At 43.0% G+C, this 17,126-nt stretch overlaps 1 protein-coding gene across 1 annotated transcript in view; it reads right to left on the bottom strand.

The window, feature by feature from the left end:
• The window catches only part of LOC138189739 (A disintegrin and metalloproteinase with thrombospondin motifs 7), a 42,059-nt gene extending 25,399 nt beyond the window's left edge, over nucleotides 1-16,660 (bottom strand). The window contains exon 1 of the mRNA XM_069131873.1: nucleotides 16,402-16,660. Coding sequence (XP_068987974.1) covers nucleotides 16,402-16,660 — 259 coding nt within the window. The remainder of the gene's footprint in view (nucleotides 1-16,401) is intronic.
• Nucleotides 16,661-17,126: the final 466 nt, after the last annotated feature.

Here is a 17,126-nt window from a genome sequence, read left to right as displayed (position 1 = left end):
TTTTTTAGTTCGCGTGCCAAATATCGAACAAGAAGCTATCTCTTTCTTCAAATTTAGTATTTCAGTTTTATTTCTGCTTATAAATCGATCTCGAATTACTATGCCGTGTCGTGAATAGTTTTCAGGGAAATATGTAACTTGTCGTTCGATCACGGTATCGGTAAACGTTTAATAAAGCTTTATCGTTCGGTTGCTACGCTTCACACGGCAACACCTTAATTAACCGATTATTCCTCAGGTTGAAGCTCGCATCGACAGCGACTCGCTTAATTGTTTTACCGAAAACAATTTTGTTTTCTTCGTTTTTTTTGAACGTAAACGCTATTGCGAACGAGGTCCAATTAATTAAAGCAGGATATCACGATTCGCGTTCAAACAATCTGAAACAATTTGCGATTAAGTGTCATGTTCGGTATAAATATCATAGCAGACAGAGAGTACGGACGAAGCGTTCTAACTGTCACGTAATTGAGGAATTTTATTAGCTACAACTCAATTATTGCATCGACTGTCATTGTCGTCCTATTTCAACGTCCGATCGTACGCAATCGGCCACTGATGACACATTTTGCGTGTATTTGACGCGTTTTAAAATTGTCACAATATCATCGAGTACTATTAGGGCTGTTGCTAGAACGACGCTTAAATGGGAATAAAAAAGGAAATGTAACAAATTATAACGTTATACTAGCATTTTAACCTACTGTAAACATTCGTTTAATAGCCATTATTTTCCGTTCCAACGTGCCTTTAGTTTCACAACGTAGCTGTTCCATAAAAGTGTATTTGGTTCCACGAAACTGACGAATATCGTCGGAAGAGCATGTCTAATGTTGAGCGTCTTTTTCGCCAAATCACATCGTCCGTTAGGTAGCCGAGCGTCGATTTACGCGAGCGTTTCCTTTTTTTATGTTGGATCGTGATTTTGTACGTGAAGTCACGAAACAGCGGAACAGAGGCGTCGACGTGAAGGCAGAAACGGGCAGAGCGAACGAAGAGACAACGTGATTCGTGGGAAATGATTCGTGGATCCATTTCACTGAGATTTGTACCTCCATTAAAGTTCTCGTTCTCATCGAACGGAGAAGTTCCAACAGCAATTTCGCTGTTTTTTCTATTCATTCGCAGTTGTCCGAAAATCGATCCGACGACTCCATTACATCGGTCCTCTGTTCGACCAATTTCAGCTTTGATGGCCGAGTGCTACCTACATATCGGAAGTTCGGTCGAAAATCGTAAGATTCGGTTTATCGGACTCGAATTTAGATTTTAGCTGTTCGCTGAACTTTCGTTCGTGTCGCGCGAAATCATATCCGTTTGATTCAAACGGAATTAGAACCTTGCCGTAAATTCTCTAAAAGCCTTCATATTTACGTCTGTACCATAGATTCGTAGAGAAACGTAAAAGGTTTCCATAGAGTTAGCAAGTTCGTAACAAGGCCAATTTGGGAAGTAAATCCGATCATGTCCGGATTAGGTATTCCCCATCGATAGAGTCGTGTTGCGAGTCTGCTTCGATCCGTCCTTTCGAAAAAGAATTTACTTTGCAATTTACCTTGTTAGAGAAAATCGCGTTTTCGTTTGCCACGGAATGGCGGATTATAGTTTTCCAAATTTCGTAAAAAACATCGCGCCTTGGCGCATTTCGATTCCTCTCGTCGCTCGATCGATCGCCAAAAACGAAATTCATTAACGGCAGAACGATTGCGAAACACGCGGCGCTACGATTTCCCTTTATGCTCGAACAACGGGATTCGAGCGGCGACGATAATCCTCGTCATAATTTAATTCACCATCGACAGAGTTTTCGCCAACGAATGAGTTGTTTACACGAAATCGCGGATCTTCGATTTTCTATCTGTCGTAACGTTGCACGCGCGCACCCCGAAATCACCAGCGCCACGCGATTCGCGTAAAATCAAAGATTTGTAGTAACGAAACTACGAATGCGCGCGCGCCGCCGTGGCAAAAAGCTGGAATTTCGGTTTCAGCAGGCCCGTAGCGCGTGCGCTCGTTCGGCTGCATTTAACACCCCTCTTTGTCGTCGCGATGGTACTCGATTAATTCTACTTGCCAGCAAATTAATAGTTTTCTGCGCTAATTGAGTTTACAAATGGAAGCCAATTCGTTTTCGCCGCTCCACCGCCACTTTGGCGAAAAAATTCATTTTCGAGCTCCTAGATTTTTCGCGCGGCCGTAAAATATTGATTTTAGCGATTCGGGGATCGCTCGGTCGATCGAAACCGGAGCTAAATATGCGACAACCGGCAATTATTCGCTACTCTCACGAGTTTCGAATAAATGGCTTAGAAATTCGAACAAACGATCGTCCTGTCTCACAGTGGAACAAGTCACTCGTATTTGGAAAGTTTGTCGAATATGAAATTCACTTTCGTGCGACTCCAGACAACGACCGGCGAAACACTGTTTTCGTTCCCCTAGTGGATTTGCGTACGACGTACGTGCGTTTAGTGGTACTCGAGAACCCCTTTGTTAGTGCGACGGTGAGACGCGTCGTCATACTCGACGCAAGTGCAAGTACTCGACGATTCCATCGAGTCGCTTCTCGAAAGAAGAAACTCGGTCCCTCCGGAACGCAGGCAACTCTTCGCGTTTCGTGCGTGCGCGTCACCGTCACCACGCACCGTCTCGAATAGTCCGAATCTGCCTGCAACTTCTTCTTTCAGTGGCGTAGAAGGCCGAGAATTCGCCTGGCTGCTGTCTATATTTCGGTCAACGAGTTCCGTGTCACGAACCGAGGTGATCGATGTCGAGGGCTTTCCGTGGCACGAGTCGAGCACCAGGTATAGCCGGTAAAAGTACAAATATCAGCCACGCTACGGTTTCTCGCTACTTGATCTTCTGCTCGCCGTGCTTTTCGTACATCTGGCCAGCCTTACCATTCGACTAGGCTTGTGTACAGCTGCCTGTTTGCGGACACATTGTCGTCCAACAGTCTGTATTTCGTTTACCTTATCTGTTTGCCGCGTCACGATTGAGCTGCGCAGTGATACATATACGCCGTGCCGTATCAAAGAAGATAGCCGAGTAAACCGTCCGTCTCTTTCCCCGGTCCATTCGTTCGTCTCCTTGTCCCCTGTACCGAGACTAAAAACTTTCTTCTCTTCACCTGACACCCCAACCGTATGTCTCTGTATATCCGGTCACGTAGACGTTGGCCGGGCGTCGCGACGCTCCGACGAGTCCTTTTGCGGGACTCGAGACGCTTCACTAATTCCCCGACATCACGTACGCTCGAGTGCTTCTCTCGATGATTACGTGTCAACGCCCCTCGCATGGAATTAACTCGGTTTGCGTTCGACTCGGATTAACGCTTCGTTAGAGGACCTCGAGTTTTTAGATATTCGTTTCCAGCCACCGAAACGAATGACGACGCGGAGGAAAATTGTTTTTTTAACAGAAAACCGAGGCCGGGTTTTCGCTTTGCGATATTTTTATCGCGCTTTGAGCTCACTAATCGTCGGTCAAACAACGAGTTCGGAAACCAAGATACCCGACGATTCAACCAGCGAACCAGATGAAACGAAATTCTATTCGGTTTACTTTGTGTAGATTCTCTTTGTACGATTTTATGAATAGAGAAAGAAAAAAGCAAAGAATCCCATCTGTCCCTCCACGTTTCGACGGATAACGCGTTGCTCGTTAAAATCGTTCCGTTTAACCGTGAAGGTATCCCGAAAATTGACCTCGAGAATTGCGCTAATTATAACGGAAATAAGAAGGAACGAGTTAGCTTCGATGCAAAAGATGAAATCGAGTACCTAAATATTCGCACGGATACGTATTGTATTCTTCTTTGAATTTCATACAACCGACAGGTGTATGTGCGTGGTTATAAACGCGTGCGTTCGATACGTAGATCGACGCGCTTTAGTCAATGTTAAAGCGACTTTCAATTTGTCCCCGAAAGCGTAATATCGATCTCGGTCCAAGTCCAGAAACGTTAATAATCGTCGGAACGCGTGGCAGTCGATCGTGTAAATAAACAAATAAGCTAGAAGCCAGTAATAGAGGCATCGGAGGGTGGTTGTTGTTTCGATTGGATCGCGAGGACGGACGTTCGCCTCTAACAAGCCGTTTCCAGATGCGATCGCTTATAAACACGTCCCAGTCGTATTAATCACGCGTTTCAATGGTCGAGTGAACGCGTTAATTGAATGAATCGAAACATGCATTTGCTCGGATCAATCCGAGCGGTACCTTGTTAATACGAAATAACGAGGACGTTTCGAACAGCATGGCGACGAGGTACCAAGGATTAACCGTACGCTGAAGCGCTGCGCTCGATGATTTTCCAACCAAAATTTGACAATCGCGTTACCATCGCGTAACCAGGAATACGAATAGGTGGGATCGATCGGACGCGGGAATATGTATCTGTAATCGGTCGATCGATTAAGAAATTCAATTTACCGACCTTTTCGAATTTCATGAAATTGTGTCGCGTTCACCGCGCTTTCATCGATGCTAAACGTCGTTATTCTAATTCTTGGCATGCAATAGCTGCCACGGAAAGCCACGAGTCGATAACATTAAACGAAACTTGTTCGGTTATCTAACAGTGGCGCGATATAACGTAACAATACGAGGGTTTCCGCGGGGTAGGCGTTCCGGCGGTAAGGAACGATCCGAGATTTAAGAATTAATGGCTGCTCGCGAGAGTTGCGAGGCACGCGAGGATGCGTGCACCGAAGCATTTCACACCTGGCTGCGTAAATACAAGAAACTCGCTAGATTCGATTTAATTTGCAGCCAGATTACGAGCGCAAACTCGCGATACGGTTCGGCGTCGCGGCGGAATAAAATCTCTGCCTATTAATAACCTCGGCAACTCTTACTTCCCGCAACCGGTTCTTTCCTTCTTTGAGATTCGTTCGTTCGTTACAGATCGATACCGCGCCGAACATAATACGAAAATTTGACCAACGCGTTAAACACGGTTCCAATCGATTCCGATTTTCCGTTCAAATCGGCTTTTTTATTTTCCCGTGGACATGGGAATTGCCGCCGTAAACACCGTGAACAGCGGCTACGTATAAACGCGGTACTTTTTCCGTCCTATGGTCGTTTTCGGCGTACCGCGTTACGATTTTCCTCGCTTTCCTCCCCGCGATTGGTTTTTACCTTTCGCTCGTACCATCGATCGTCATAAAACTCTTGCACTTGCCGCATACCACCTGCTTTTGAGCGTTCCTTCTTACAGCGATATGCCCGGTTTTTGCGGTAGAACGGACCGATATCGCGTTATTTTCTTTACTTCTCTTCGATATCTTTGATTTCGAAGACGATCGATCACGATCATTTTATTCGTCACGCGATAGCCGCGACTGCCTATAATTTTACAAACCTTTCTTCGTTCTGTATCATTGTATCGAAATGTCGGATGTTATCATCGAGGAACGCGACGTCTAAATTGCATCGTTGCGCTTTTGAAATATTGACCGGTATTCGCAGAGAGGTTTTATCAATATCGATTTATAGCGGTGTAAATTCTAATGCGTGCAAACGAATGCGCGATGTTTTCCTTACGATTCTCGCCGTGAAAAGGGATGGCGTCGTAAAAAAATCATAGCGGGCATAAAACAACGTCGATAAAACGGCGGATCGATCGTGATTGAAGGTACTTTCAAACAAAATTATTACGATCCATGACTTCCCTCGAAGCAAGCAACGTTTCGTTGTGTTAAGAACTGAGATATGTACTTACTTACTCTATACCGTATACGGTATACCCCGCAGTCTTATCTCCGTGAAATTCTTCTTATCCCCTCACCCACTTACTATCTATCTTCTTTCGCGATAGTAAAGATCATTTTTTACTCGTCCCTGCCACCCGTTTCTCATTTTTATCAAATTTTTCAATTTTAAACGTCGAATCTGTCCAAGTATTTTTCGTAGGACGAGCAATTATTGTTAATTAAAGACAATACTTGATTCGAGAATTTGAGAATAAGGAAACCCTTAGGTACGATGCGATATCGTACGTGTTACAGTCCGATTAACGATTAAGATAGACGAAAGAAAGCGAGGAAGAGAGAAAAGAGAGAAAGAGGAAGACGCGTGGGAAAGACAGGAAGACGAATAAAGCAACGAAGCAGTCGATCGCGGTGGTTGACTGGCAGACGACTTCTCGCGACATCCCGACCCGGCAATTTCGTCGGAAATCTAAAATGCAAGTAACAGTGTGTTTGTCGAAATTACCATCTATCTACATAGGGGAGAACGACGAAGAAGAGATACGGAAAGATAGATAGAGAGAGGAGAGATCAGATGCTAACGTAGGTGGCGTGCCGACATCAACAAGCCGCTCCTTCAACCGAGTTTCGTGTTCCATTACGTAGACAGACCAAAGCGTCTATCGGACAGAAGCTGCGAGGATTTAGATGCGCCTTTGTATATCGACCAGGAATACGTCGTTATGTCGGGGCGAGTTTACAGTAGGACCAAGTACGTGAGCTGGATGAAATCAGCGACGACGACGCGTACTCGATGTGGCGACGGAATTTCAGATTCAGCAGGCTCGCCCTCGAACCCAGTCGAATAGCGTTCAACCTGTCCCACGATACCCCCCTAGGATAACAACCTATTCGAAACGAGCAGGAAGGATACGGCTTAAACGCGTTATAAATACTTGTCGCCTGGTGGTCGGCTGATTCATGGATCGTCTCACGGCCTCTTCCTGTTACGGAGATCTAGCAATTCGGAATTCAGAGTTCGGAATTCTGCTCGTCCTTGAACCCCGCGCTTCACTCCCGATCCAGTGAAATTATTACGTTCGCCGCGCGGACGATCCCCAATATCGAAAGCAGAAAATGCTGCGCGACGGATGTACGGCTCGCGGGTCGCGGATGTTCGATTAAAAAAGGAACAGGTCTCCTTGGAAGAAAATTCTATTGCCTGTAATATATAAAATGCTCGATAAGGTTTATGGCGACAGTCTCTGCAAAGTTCCTACCGCTTTCGCGAAATTCCAGCCGCTCGTAACTCTCGCGTTTAACTGTCGATTCGTTTATATGGATGGGCTTCTCTAACAGCGAGTGTCCTTTGGAATAAGCTTTCCGCTAAGTTCTACAAGAGCGCTAGAGAAACTTGGCTGATACTTTTACTCTTCCGTTTTCGCGCACGTTCCTTTCCGAGATACACCGACTATTATACGATAATATACGATATATATACGACTTACTCTTTTACAGCTAACCACTGGACGGAATCTGCACGTCGTTGATCAACGGATGCGCGCTTTTCCTAACGAAATGTCATCCTGAAGTCGAAATTTATCAGGAAATAGCTTTTCGTAAACTATCGTTGGAATACGTTATAAACGAGCCAATTCCGTGACGTTCGACGAAGCTGGAATCGCGTGGCAACGCATTAGCGACGCGAGGGCGATTATATATCGATGATCCCAAAATAAACGACGTCGACTTTTGACCTTTTCACGTTGGCGTGCATCGTCGATGGAATACTCCAGAAAAATTGCATTCTTTCGGATCGAAGTTAGGAAATTTTGACGCGATGGACAGCTCGAATCGACGGGCGGGTACGCGAATCGACCGACTCACGAATCGACGTGACCGCTTTTCGTTTCTTCGAGCTTGAAAGCGCTCGTTCGCGGATCAGTTGGTTAAGTTTCTCTCTTCGGGTCTCTTCGAGTTAAAATGGATCGCGCGAACATGAAATCACTCGCTCAACGCCACCGACGCGGCGATTTCATTGAAAAGAACTGCAACGCGGTTGCCAAACTAAGATGAAATACTCGTCTTTGGAACTGACATCGACGTCGTTATCCGAAACAGCGACTCTCGCGTATTTCGCGCTTTTGAAACGTTCGTGATATTCGACGAAGATAAGAAATAAAAGGAAATAAAAAATTTCGATCGATAACCACAACTCGAAAGTATCACACAATTTGTATACCGTTTTTAAGTAGCTCCGAAGCCTTTCCTGTGCGCATTATCTTAGTTATCGAAATTTATACCGAATGATGTACATATAATTTGCGATGGATCCAGTCCCATATGTTCATTTTTGATTATCGTGCTATTTGCATGTCTGGTTATACCACGCATAATAGTTTGCGATGTGCAATTATCAACTAACATCTGATATTTATGCACCGTCAGTATGCATATTCTATCGCTGCAAATATGCAGATATTTCGGCATAGATAGAAGGATCGGTGTCTATCATACACGTACCGGTAGGTGGATAGGCAATAGCATATAGATTCATCGCGGTTTAAGAGTCTTGACACTTCGGGGACTCGCTGTCCTGAAATTTACGGAGTGAATCGTGCGACCGACGTGTTTCCGCAGATGGTAAGATATCGTGACTGAAAATCGATAGCCGCGTATCGGTGAAAACGTCAGGTCGCGTAACGCAACATTAAACGCCGATAGGTTATCTCTTCGTTCCGGTAAAAATTGCGAATTCGGCAAAGAAGTCCGCTCGGTTTCCATGGCTCGCGGGTCTTCTACTTCGCTACCGTGACTATCGCTCTCTGCTTTACACAAATTCAACGAACGTTTCATCTATCGTGCGCTAGACGATAACGGATCGGATGAAGGAAGACGGACGAAGGAAATTGAATAACGCCGGAAGGAGGTGCACCGTGCTCCCTTTGGATATCTCATCGTATAATAAGCGGTGTAGTCGACAAGATGAAAGATCGTAGGAGAAAAAATAGTTTTAAAGTAGATGAAATTAATCTTGGTAGATTAACTTTACGACTATTTTCGCTCTCTATATTTTCTATATCCCTCCCAATTTCCATTGTTAACGAAAATAACGCTTCTTATAAATATAATCCGTCGATACTTTAGTCGACTTTTCCGATTTAAGAAAGAAATGTTTTTGTTTGAATAAATGAGCGATATTCGAAAGTACGGTCGGTCTTATGTTCGATACAACTGGCGATCGTTTGGTTCGTCGAGCAACCGTCGAATTACGCGATTCTCGAACGTGATAAATGCAAGAACTGTCAAAATCTTCGTCGATCGTGACATCTTCCCATTTATTAAAAAAAGCCCGAACAGAAGGAGCAAGAACGGCTGGCAAAGAAAAGGATCTGCAAAGAAAAAGAAAATTCAGTTATCGCTCGAGGAGTGAACGGTAAACTTTGTCGTTTACTTTCTTTACTGCGACGATGTCTTATCGCATTCGCTTATGACCGCATCATGGTTGAACGCAACGAAATTGTTGATCCCGAAGTAAACAGTAAAACGGTTTATGTCGAAATTAACACGCTTAATTATACTATTTACTACAACATTATTTACAAAGGGTTCGAGTTAGTCATTGCTAGCGGAAGTAAAGAACAGCTTGAAAACTTTACCTGTGTATCTTGGCCGACGTGACGCTGTAAACCAATATAAGCTAAAAGGTAAATAAAACTTCTCCCGTAATCCTTAATTACCAGCATTCGTTACACGGAGTAATATGGTCGTTACAGGAGACTAGCGAAATCTTCTTCGAAATAAATAAAGACAAGAACGATAATAACGGGCATTTCATGCTTCTTCCATTTCCATTTATACTTTGAAAGTATACGAGAGATTCTACGCGCGTATAACGCTATACTACGTCGTATTACGCGCGTATTTCTCACGGGGCAAATCGAACCTTACGTCATTTTTTAAATATGTATTTATCCGCGGTTTATTCCATGTGGGTAAAATTTTGGCGAATTTAACTTTCTCTTCAGGAAGTAGGGACTGAAAGGTATAACGACGAAGTATACATATACATACGTAGTAGCGGTGGTCGTTTGAAGTCGATACACTCGACGCGTGCATCGATTGACACACTTACATGCTCGCGCGAATACGCCTAAGTGTAGGGGATCCGCGTCATCCCGGCTGTTTGGCAGCCGTGTCATGAAATATTCAAGATACAAATGCCACGTCGAATCCGATCACGAGCACTTCGGTTAATAAGAAACTTTCTAAACTCTAATGCATTTAAATTACCTCAGCCCTCTCCTTCGAGACCCGAGCATTCAATTACGCGCGTTTCATCCGTCGGGGATCGCGTTCACCGTCATTCAGCTTATGGATATGCTTTCGTCGATCGTAATCGTAGATGTTTCGATTTTGTGACCGGCCGAATTCGTTTTATCGCGACAACCTTAAAACTGCTGCTGTTACGTCGCCTAAAACATCGGCGCTGCAGCTATCGCGACCGGCAGCCGATGGCCTGCGTAACGTTATTTCGACCCTCAATAAACCTAAGGACCAACCATAACTTTTCTCTTTCATTGTGTAATATATGTCTTCATTCAATCCGTTGTCCTGGAAGATTTCTTAAGGCTAAAAATATTTTCGACGCACACTGGTTTTTAGAGAGGTCTTTGGGTTTATTAGGCGCAATTAAAAACACGGAGAAAGCGGGTACGCACCCATTAGGAAAAACCGAATAGCTATCTAATAGAACAGGCTGGGTTTTTCCCAAGCACAAGGTCACTCACGAACCACGTTGGTAGGAGGCTTCCTACTCATCACTTCTCCTACGACTCTAGGAGGGTCAAGTCAACTTATTTCATCAACACCGCTAGGTCAAGTCAACTTACTTCTTTTACATACTACAACGTCGAAGTCTAGCATCAAAATCTAACGTCTATCAAGTATCCTCTAGTCCACTAACATACGAAATTCGACTGTATGAGCCTTGCTCTACTATTCATATCTATCTCATCTTCGTGCGAAAAGTTGTTATCGACGATTTATATCTACTCAACAGTGTAGTTTAAGAGTTGGAAATATATATATTTTATAATTCTGTGAATCACAGTGTTATATAAACTTAATCACCCCTATTATCCTAACGGAAATCAGGGGATCGATCAACTCGTGGTGTCGATTAGTATAATCGTAACGGGAATTTACGACTCCCGTTGACGTCTCTCCTCGCGATTGCGTCTCCCCCGCGATTGGTCGAAATTACAGCTGCGACAGTTTGACGAGTTCGACCCGACGCGGTCGATCCTTGCAAATCGTCGCAGCGGCAGCGAGTTCCGACGACAGGGAAATACGTACGTATGTATTTTTCTTTTGCCGGATAGGAGAACTTTATTTCTCTGTCATACGGAAAGGTATCGCTCTCGTCTGCACCGAACCTTGCGATGCAATTGGTTTGCACGCGTGCTTGGGAAAAATTAATGGATCTTTCGAAGCAAGATGATAGAATATATACAGATATTTCAGGCACAAAGCTAATCCGCAGGCAAATCGATAAGCGATTATCGAATGAAAATTGAAATATTGCGGAATCGTCGTTATGTAGAAACAGCGTTTAAAAAGGAACGTTTATACGACGCAAATGGCTTTTCTATCATCAGCGATTGATGTTTTTCAGCTTGCGCTTTAACGAAGACGCACGATCAACAAGAAAGAACCAATGGTAATCCATAAATGATTGCCTCCTCGATACAGGTTGCCGAAGGTTAGGGCTATAATCAGTCTCCGCGTTTCATATTCGAGATATCTGCTTCTTCTTTTGACGAACCCATGCAAAGGGGTAGCGACACTCCCCTTCTCACTCGATATACGCGATACGTCGCAGGATTTGCCTCGGAACGATCGAAGCAGACATTATTTTCTGAAATTCGCCAAAGAGTTGGCATTCGTCGTGAAAAAAGATGGTTGCCCCTTTTCAAAACGCACGATAAGAACGATTTAAAGTTTAGGGGATGATCGCATCGAATGCAATTCTGTCGAGAAAAAGAGACAGAAGGGGTCGGATAAAGCCGCGCCACAATTATGTTCCATCAACGTCATAGCTGATAGGGTTTCAGGCAAGTCGGCGTAAAATTGAAATAGGGGTTGCTAACATTTGGCCGGGGCTAGACGTGTCTGTGTGCTGGCGCGCATATGTAATAGGTTTAGAGACGGAGCAGCCCTTATCTACTGGGCGAGCGTACACGCCGGTAAGATAACGGTCTCTCGACTTCAACCGATATGCAACCGTGTTAAAATCGGCCTTCGCTTAAATGTAAGCCCGGCGTTGAGGAGATACGTACCGCTTTCCGAAAGTAAAAGAAGTCGTTAGAGAAGTGTAATATAAAACAGGGGGGGATTACGCTTGGTCTATCATATATTTAAGTTCGAGTTTTCTCGGGATAGTATAAGTTGTAAATTTAAGGTATAAACTAAGAATCGTAAGAGTGTTGGGGAAGAGAGAAAGAGAGAGAGTGTGTAAATAAGAGTGTTTGCCTTGGTGACGTCAAAGCTAAATGAGTAAAGGAATGGGAGAAGGGTGCGAGGGTCGAGGGTCTTCTTTGACCTGGGAAGACAAAAGTTGTGAGCCGAGTGTTAGAATAAGACGTACAAAGATATTGTAGTCAGATTTTTGTATTGGGTATTGCTTGTTAAAATAAAACTAAACTTTGTTGTCCCTACTCTAGACTATTTAAATACTACAGAAAGATAATATTTTTCATCAACGGCTTTTATTCGTTAGGAGCTTAGAGTTCGATTAGATACGCTTAAGAGAACATTCAATGACTCGCTAATACCTTTGAAGCATCGTGGAAAAAGTTATCGAATTTATCGTCGGCTAAACTAAAGGCGCGTAGATTATTTTTGAAACTTTATTCGCGAACAGTGTGGCGTGCCTTCGATTTCAACTTCCACGTATACGCATATTCGATGCAAATTGAAAGGAATCGCAGGTCGAAGTCTCTCGAAAGGAATTTTTGACTTTGATTAGCACCGTGTGAAATTGTTTCGACACTTGACAGGCGAACGCCCTTTGTGTTGTCTTGAAACGCGTAGCGAGCAAACGTAATCATAGTTTCCCGCATGGAACGTGTTAAACGCGTTACAAGAAACTCGGTGAAATACACCGTACAGAGTAATCTATCGACGTAGACGAATCGTGTTCGATCATTCCGTGCAATTTATCTATCTGTCGTCTTTCACGCGTCGTACATTGGATGGGGGCTTTCTAGATAGTCGGCTGTATAAAACGATTCACACACTTAAGCAATTAAGCCGGAGCCGAGTAACCTTGTTTAACGAACGGCATTTATCGCGATGCACCTGTTCTGAAATCACTCGATTTCAAACGCATCCTCTCTTTGATCAATCGTCTGTCAGTTTGTACGTATCGGTTTCTCATTTTCTCCTCGTCTTCGTTCCATTTCCCGTTTTCACTCGTCCCTTCTTGTACTTTGTCTCTTCGCGGCCGCAACTAATTTTTCGCTCGGAATGCATTTCTTATTTTTTATCCGCTGCAGCGCGTTCGCTTCTCTTGCGTGAACGTGACACCCCTTCCATGGCGATAAAGAGAGGAAGGCAAAAATTAGATCGTGCAATTTCGTTCGTTTTTTTTCTAGTTTTTCTGTTTTTTTTTTCTTGTGTGTGTTCTTCGTTTTTCTCGCGAGACTGTCTCTTCGACCTGCCGACTCCTGTTTCCGTTTACTCCGTCCATTTTCGATATACTCCATTTTCCTTGCTGCTTGCTGGCTTCGTCTTATACCACGGCGTAATTCTCTTTTCCATCTCGCTCTCTACTGGTTCGATTTTCTCTAACTGATTCTCCCCTAACTGTCCTCTTCATTCCGCTATTTACTCTCATTTCACCACTTTTTCCCCGAGTAATCGTGCTTTTCTCTTTTTTCAACATACCGCTGCTACTTTCGTTCGATTCGAATATTTATCGCTATCGCCAAACTTATCTCTCTATCGAGAGTCGATCGGTCTTGTTTTTATCGTTTCACGCGTTCCTTTTCCCCTGCTCTTCGTTTTAATTAATCTTCGATGGTCGTTGCGGTCCTAGGAGCTTGAAAAGAGCGCGAGATCGCTCGATTGCCTGCGTTCGAGCATTTCTTTGGCATGGCGTTGCAACTTTCTCTTCTACTTTGATATACGACGATGTTACATATACTTCACGTGTTAATTCGATCTAATTTATTAATCTGACCAATTTACAAGCGAGTAATATCAGTTGGTTATTCCAGACTGAGAATCGCAAGAGAAAAGAGCATGGAAGAATAAGAGGAAGTAAGAGAAGCAGAGCAAAAATAAAATAGGTAGAAAGATAAAGTAAATAAAAATGAATAAAACGAAGTAGATGTACAGGCGTCAGGCTGGAATATGGAAAGAGACGTAGAGGAAAGATCGATGGAGGATCAAAGAGTATTGGCTAATTAACAAATTCTGTGAAAAGCATCCGTGTTAGCGTATTCGGAAGAGTAGAAAAGAAAAGTTAGATATAAATCGCAGAACGCTACCAACACGAGCATACTTTAACGAGTTTATCGTTGCTGTAGACGTATGTGCAATTAAACTGACCACACAGGTTAAACCCGTTTTCGCTCTAATTTTGCCTTTGTGTCTCCGGCAAGGTTATTTTTTTATGTTAGTCGCCCCATCATCCACTGTCTATATTTCCCCAGACAGTTTCCGCTTTGATTAAACGGCAATAGTGTTGCAACTATCGTGTGTCTAGTTCCATCGCTCGCACCAGTTTATACAGTATTTTGCCGTCGTCCCAGCGATAGGTGTTTCCTTTGCTTTATCACAGACGAGCTTTCCACGAAGATAAACGTAGTTATTTCGCGCGTGAAAATTCATGCTACATATTTCGTTCGAATACCGTATCCGCTATGTATGTATCTTTCCAATCGGTAATGCAGCGTCGCGTTAATCCCAAGGTGGTTGACGAGATCTGAATATTTCGCGCGTGACGCTTGACTCGGTGCGATGCAAAGTGAAACGAAGCGACTCGACACAACGAGAACGGTGTGGTGGTGGTGGTGGATAAATCAAAGCGAACGACAGAAACGAATTCGCGTAGTTTTGCGCGCGGCCGGAATAAGTTGCGCTAGCACGAAACAAATCACGGCCGAGCAAACTGGCCGTTTCCGGTGAATCCTGTTTTTGTTTTTCTCGTTTCGTTTATACTACTCCGTGCACGGCGAACCACGGTCCGCGTATAACATTTTCAATGTTTTTTTGAATTTTCCCTGTTCACGCTCTGTTCCGATCGATCGCGATAGAACAAGCGGAAAAATTCACCCTTCGATGCATGGAAAGCAATACGTGGTACGTTGGCATGAGAAACAGATATCAACGGTTATACCGAATCTGTCTTTATATCGACTGCATTCGGCGTCAGTTCTCGTTTTCTTAAATTGAAAAATTTAAGAACGTTGTAAATAACGTAAAATACAAAATATTCGATACAATACGAATTCAATGCTCTACGGTCTATTCTGTCTTTACGACTATCTATCTCTTCTACACGTTTCATAGTTACATGTACAGTTAATGTTTTCAAGTTAATGTGCTTATCCGGAAGGATTTTCTAATCCTATAAGTGTTTTCGATTTCTGGCTGGTACTTACAAAAGTACTTAGGTTTATTAGGCGCTGTGTTACGTCGAGTGAAATGGTCCTTGCGACGTCCTTCATTGTCTGACCGTCAAGGCCCAAGCATCATTAGACAGACCCTCAATAAAACTAAGGCCCCACCATAAAGCACAACCTTTTACTTAATTCTAAAGAAATGTTTTCAAGACAAGCTGCTTATCAGGAAAGATTATCTAATTCTATAAGTGTTTTCGGTTTATGGATGGTACTTAGGAAAGTACCTGGGTTTATTAGGCGCTCTTACAAATTACGGAAATAGCTGAATTTTCCCATGAGTAAGTTCAGCCAAGGTAGGAGGCTTCTCCTACCTCATACCTTCATGCATTAACGTAGATCATAACCAATCAGCATTGCAGATCGTTACCCTCACTTTTCCTGAGGAAAAGTGTGAACAACGAATCCACGTCCTTAGTTCAAAAGACACACCCACTCTGAGTTTTCCTCCGTAATCACGCAAGAACGAAATTCATTTGTGCTCCGGACTACAGAACAGTCAACCAGTGCTCTAAACTTGTTCTCATCACGACAGAGGAGTCACATCATTTCTATACTTCTTCTACGACATCAAGTTAGTCCAAATCAACTCGAGTCAGAGGCCAGTGCAAGGAACAGCCGAAGTCCAGCAAGAATCTACAAGTCGAAAACAGCCATCATCATCGTCAACAGGAAAGGAGACTCAGGTAGTAGTCATTCGTGGTTGTCTTATCAAATACGACTTCGAGATCGCGTCTCTCCGCGAACGAGCGAAAGTTCACGATACTACTTAATTTCTATTATCTATTCTATTATCTATTTTATCTTTCCAACTATAGATTCTTAGTTTGTATGGGTGTACAACACATAATAACTTGCAAAGTCTAAAATTTCTATTGCTACATGTCAATTGATTTTATAGAAGAGACATAGGAATTAACAAGTGTGTCTTTGTCTTGCAGAATTTGCATTAGCTGAATTTAGTATTCAAAATCGTATTTTTACCTTCAATATTTCATGGTATATGGTTTAAATACCATTTTGTATACTAAATTCTGCAACTGCAAATTCTGAGGGACAAAAGTCACACTTGTTAATTCCTATGTCTCTTCTATAAAGCCAATTGACATGTATAAATATGAATTTTAGATTTTGCAAGTTATTATGTTGTGCACTTATACATTCTATAGATTCTATGCATTGAGGCATGTTTTGCTGAAATTCCTCCTCACTCTTTTGCTCTAACTCTAGCTGTGCAACATCTTCACCAATTGTAGTTCTGTTACCTACTGTCATCTTAGTTTTAATCTAGCTGTCTTTTGCATTAGACTATAAATTCCCTTTTCATGTGGCGGAAGATATGTCGATAAATGCATTCTGTTTCCTTACTCTTCACTGGGCGAAAGAGCAAAAGAAGCGTGGTATACCTGTCTCGAGAAATATGAGCTTCGTCACTTTGTAGCGAAGACTGGAAGAATTGTAGTTATAATAAAAAATATTATAGTTATTCTGGAAGAACATTTCTTGGAAATACTTCGAGGAAGTATTTCCCGGCAATGTTCTTCCGGTTTAATTATAATGTGTACAATTATAACTACAATTCTACCATTCTTCGCTACAATGTGATGAAAGTTTTTTTATATTTCTTGGGACAGATATACCACGCTGCTTTTGCTGTTTTACCCAGTAAAGGGCAAAGAAATATAATGCATTTTTCGGCATATCTTCTTTCACATGAAAAGGGAATTTATATGTCTAAAGC

Source organism: Bombus flavifrons, chromosome 2, assembly GCF_040668555.2.
Source record: "Bombus flavifrons isolate JBK064 chromosome 2, iyBomFlav1_principal, whole genome shotgun sequence".
Classification (NCBI taxonomy): domain Eukaryota; kingdom Metazoa; phylum Arthropoda; class Insecta; order Hymenoptera; family Apidae; genus Bombus; species Bombus flavifrons.
Note: the sequence above shows the minus strand (reverse complement) of the source record. Positions and strands in the feature narration are given on the sequence as shown.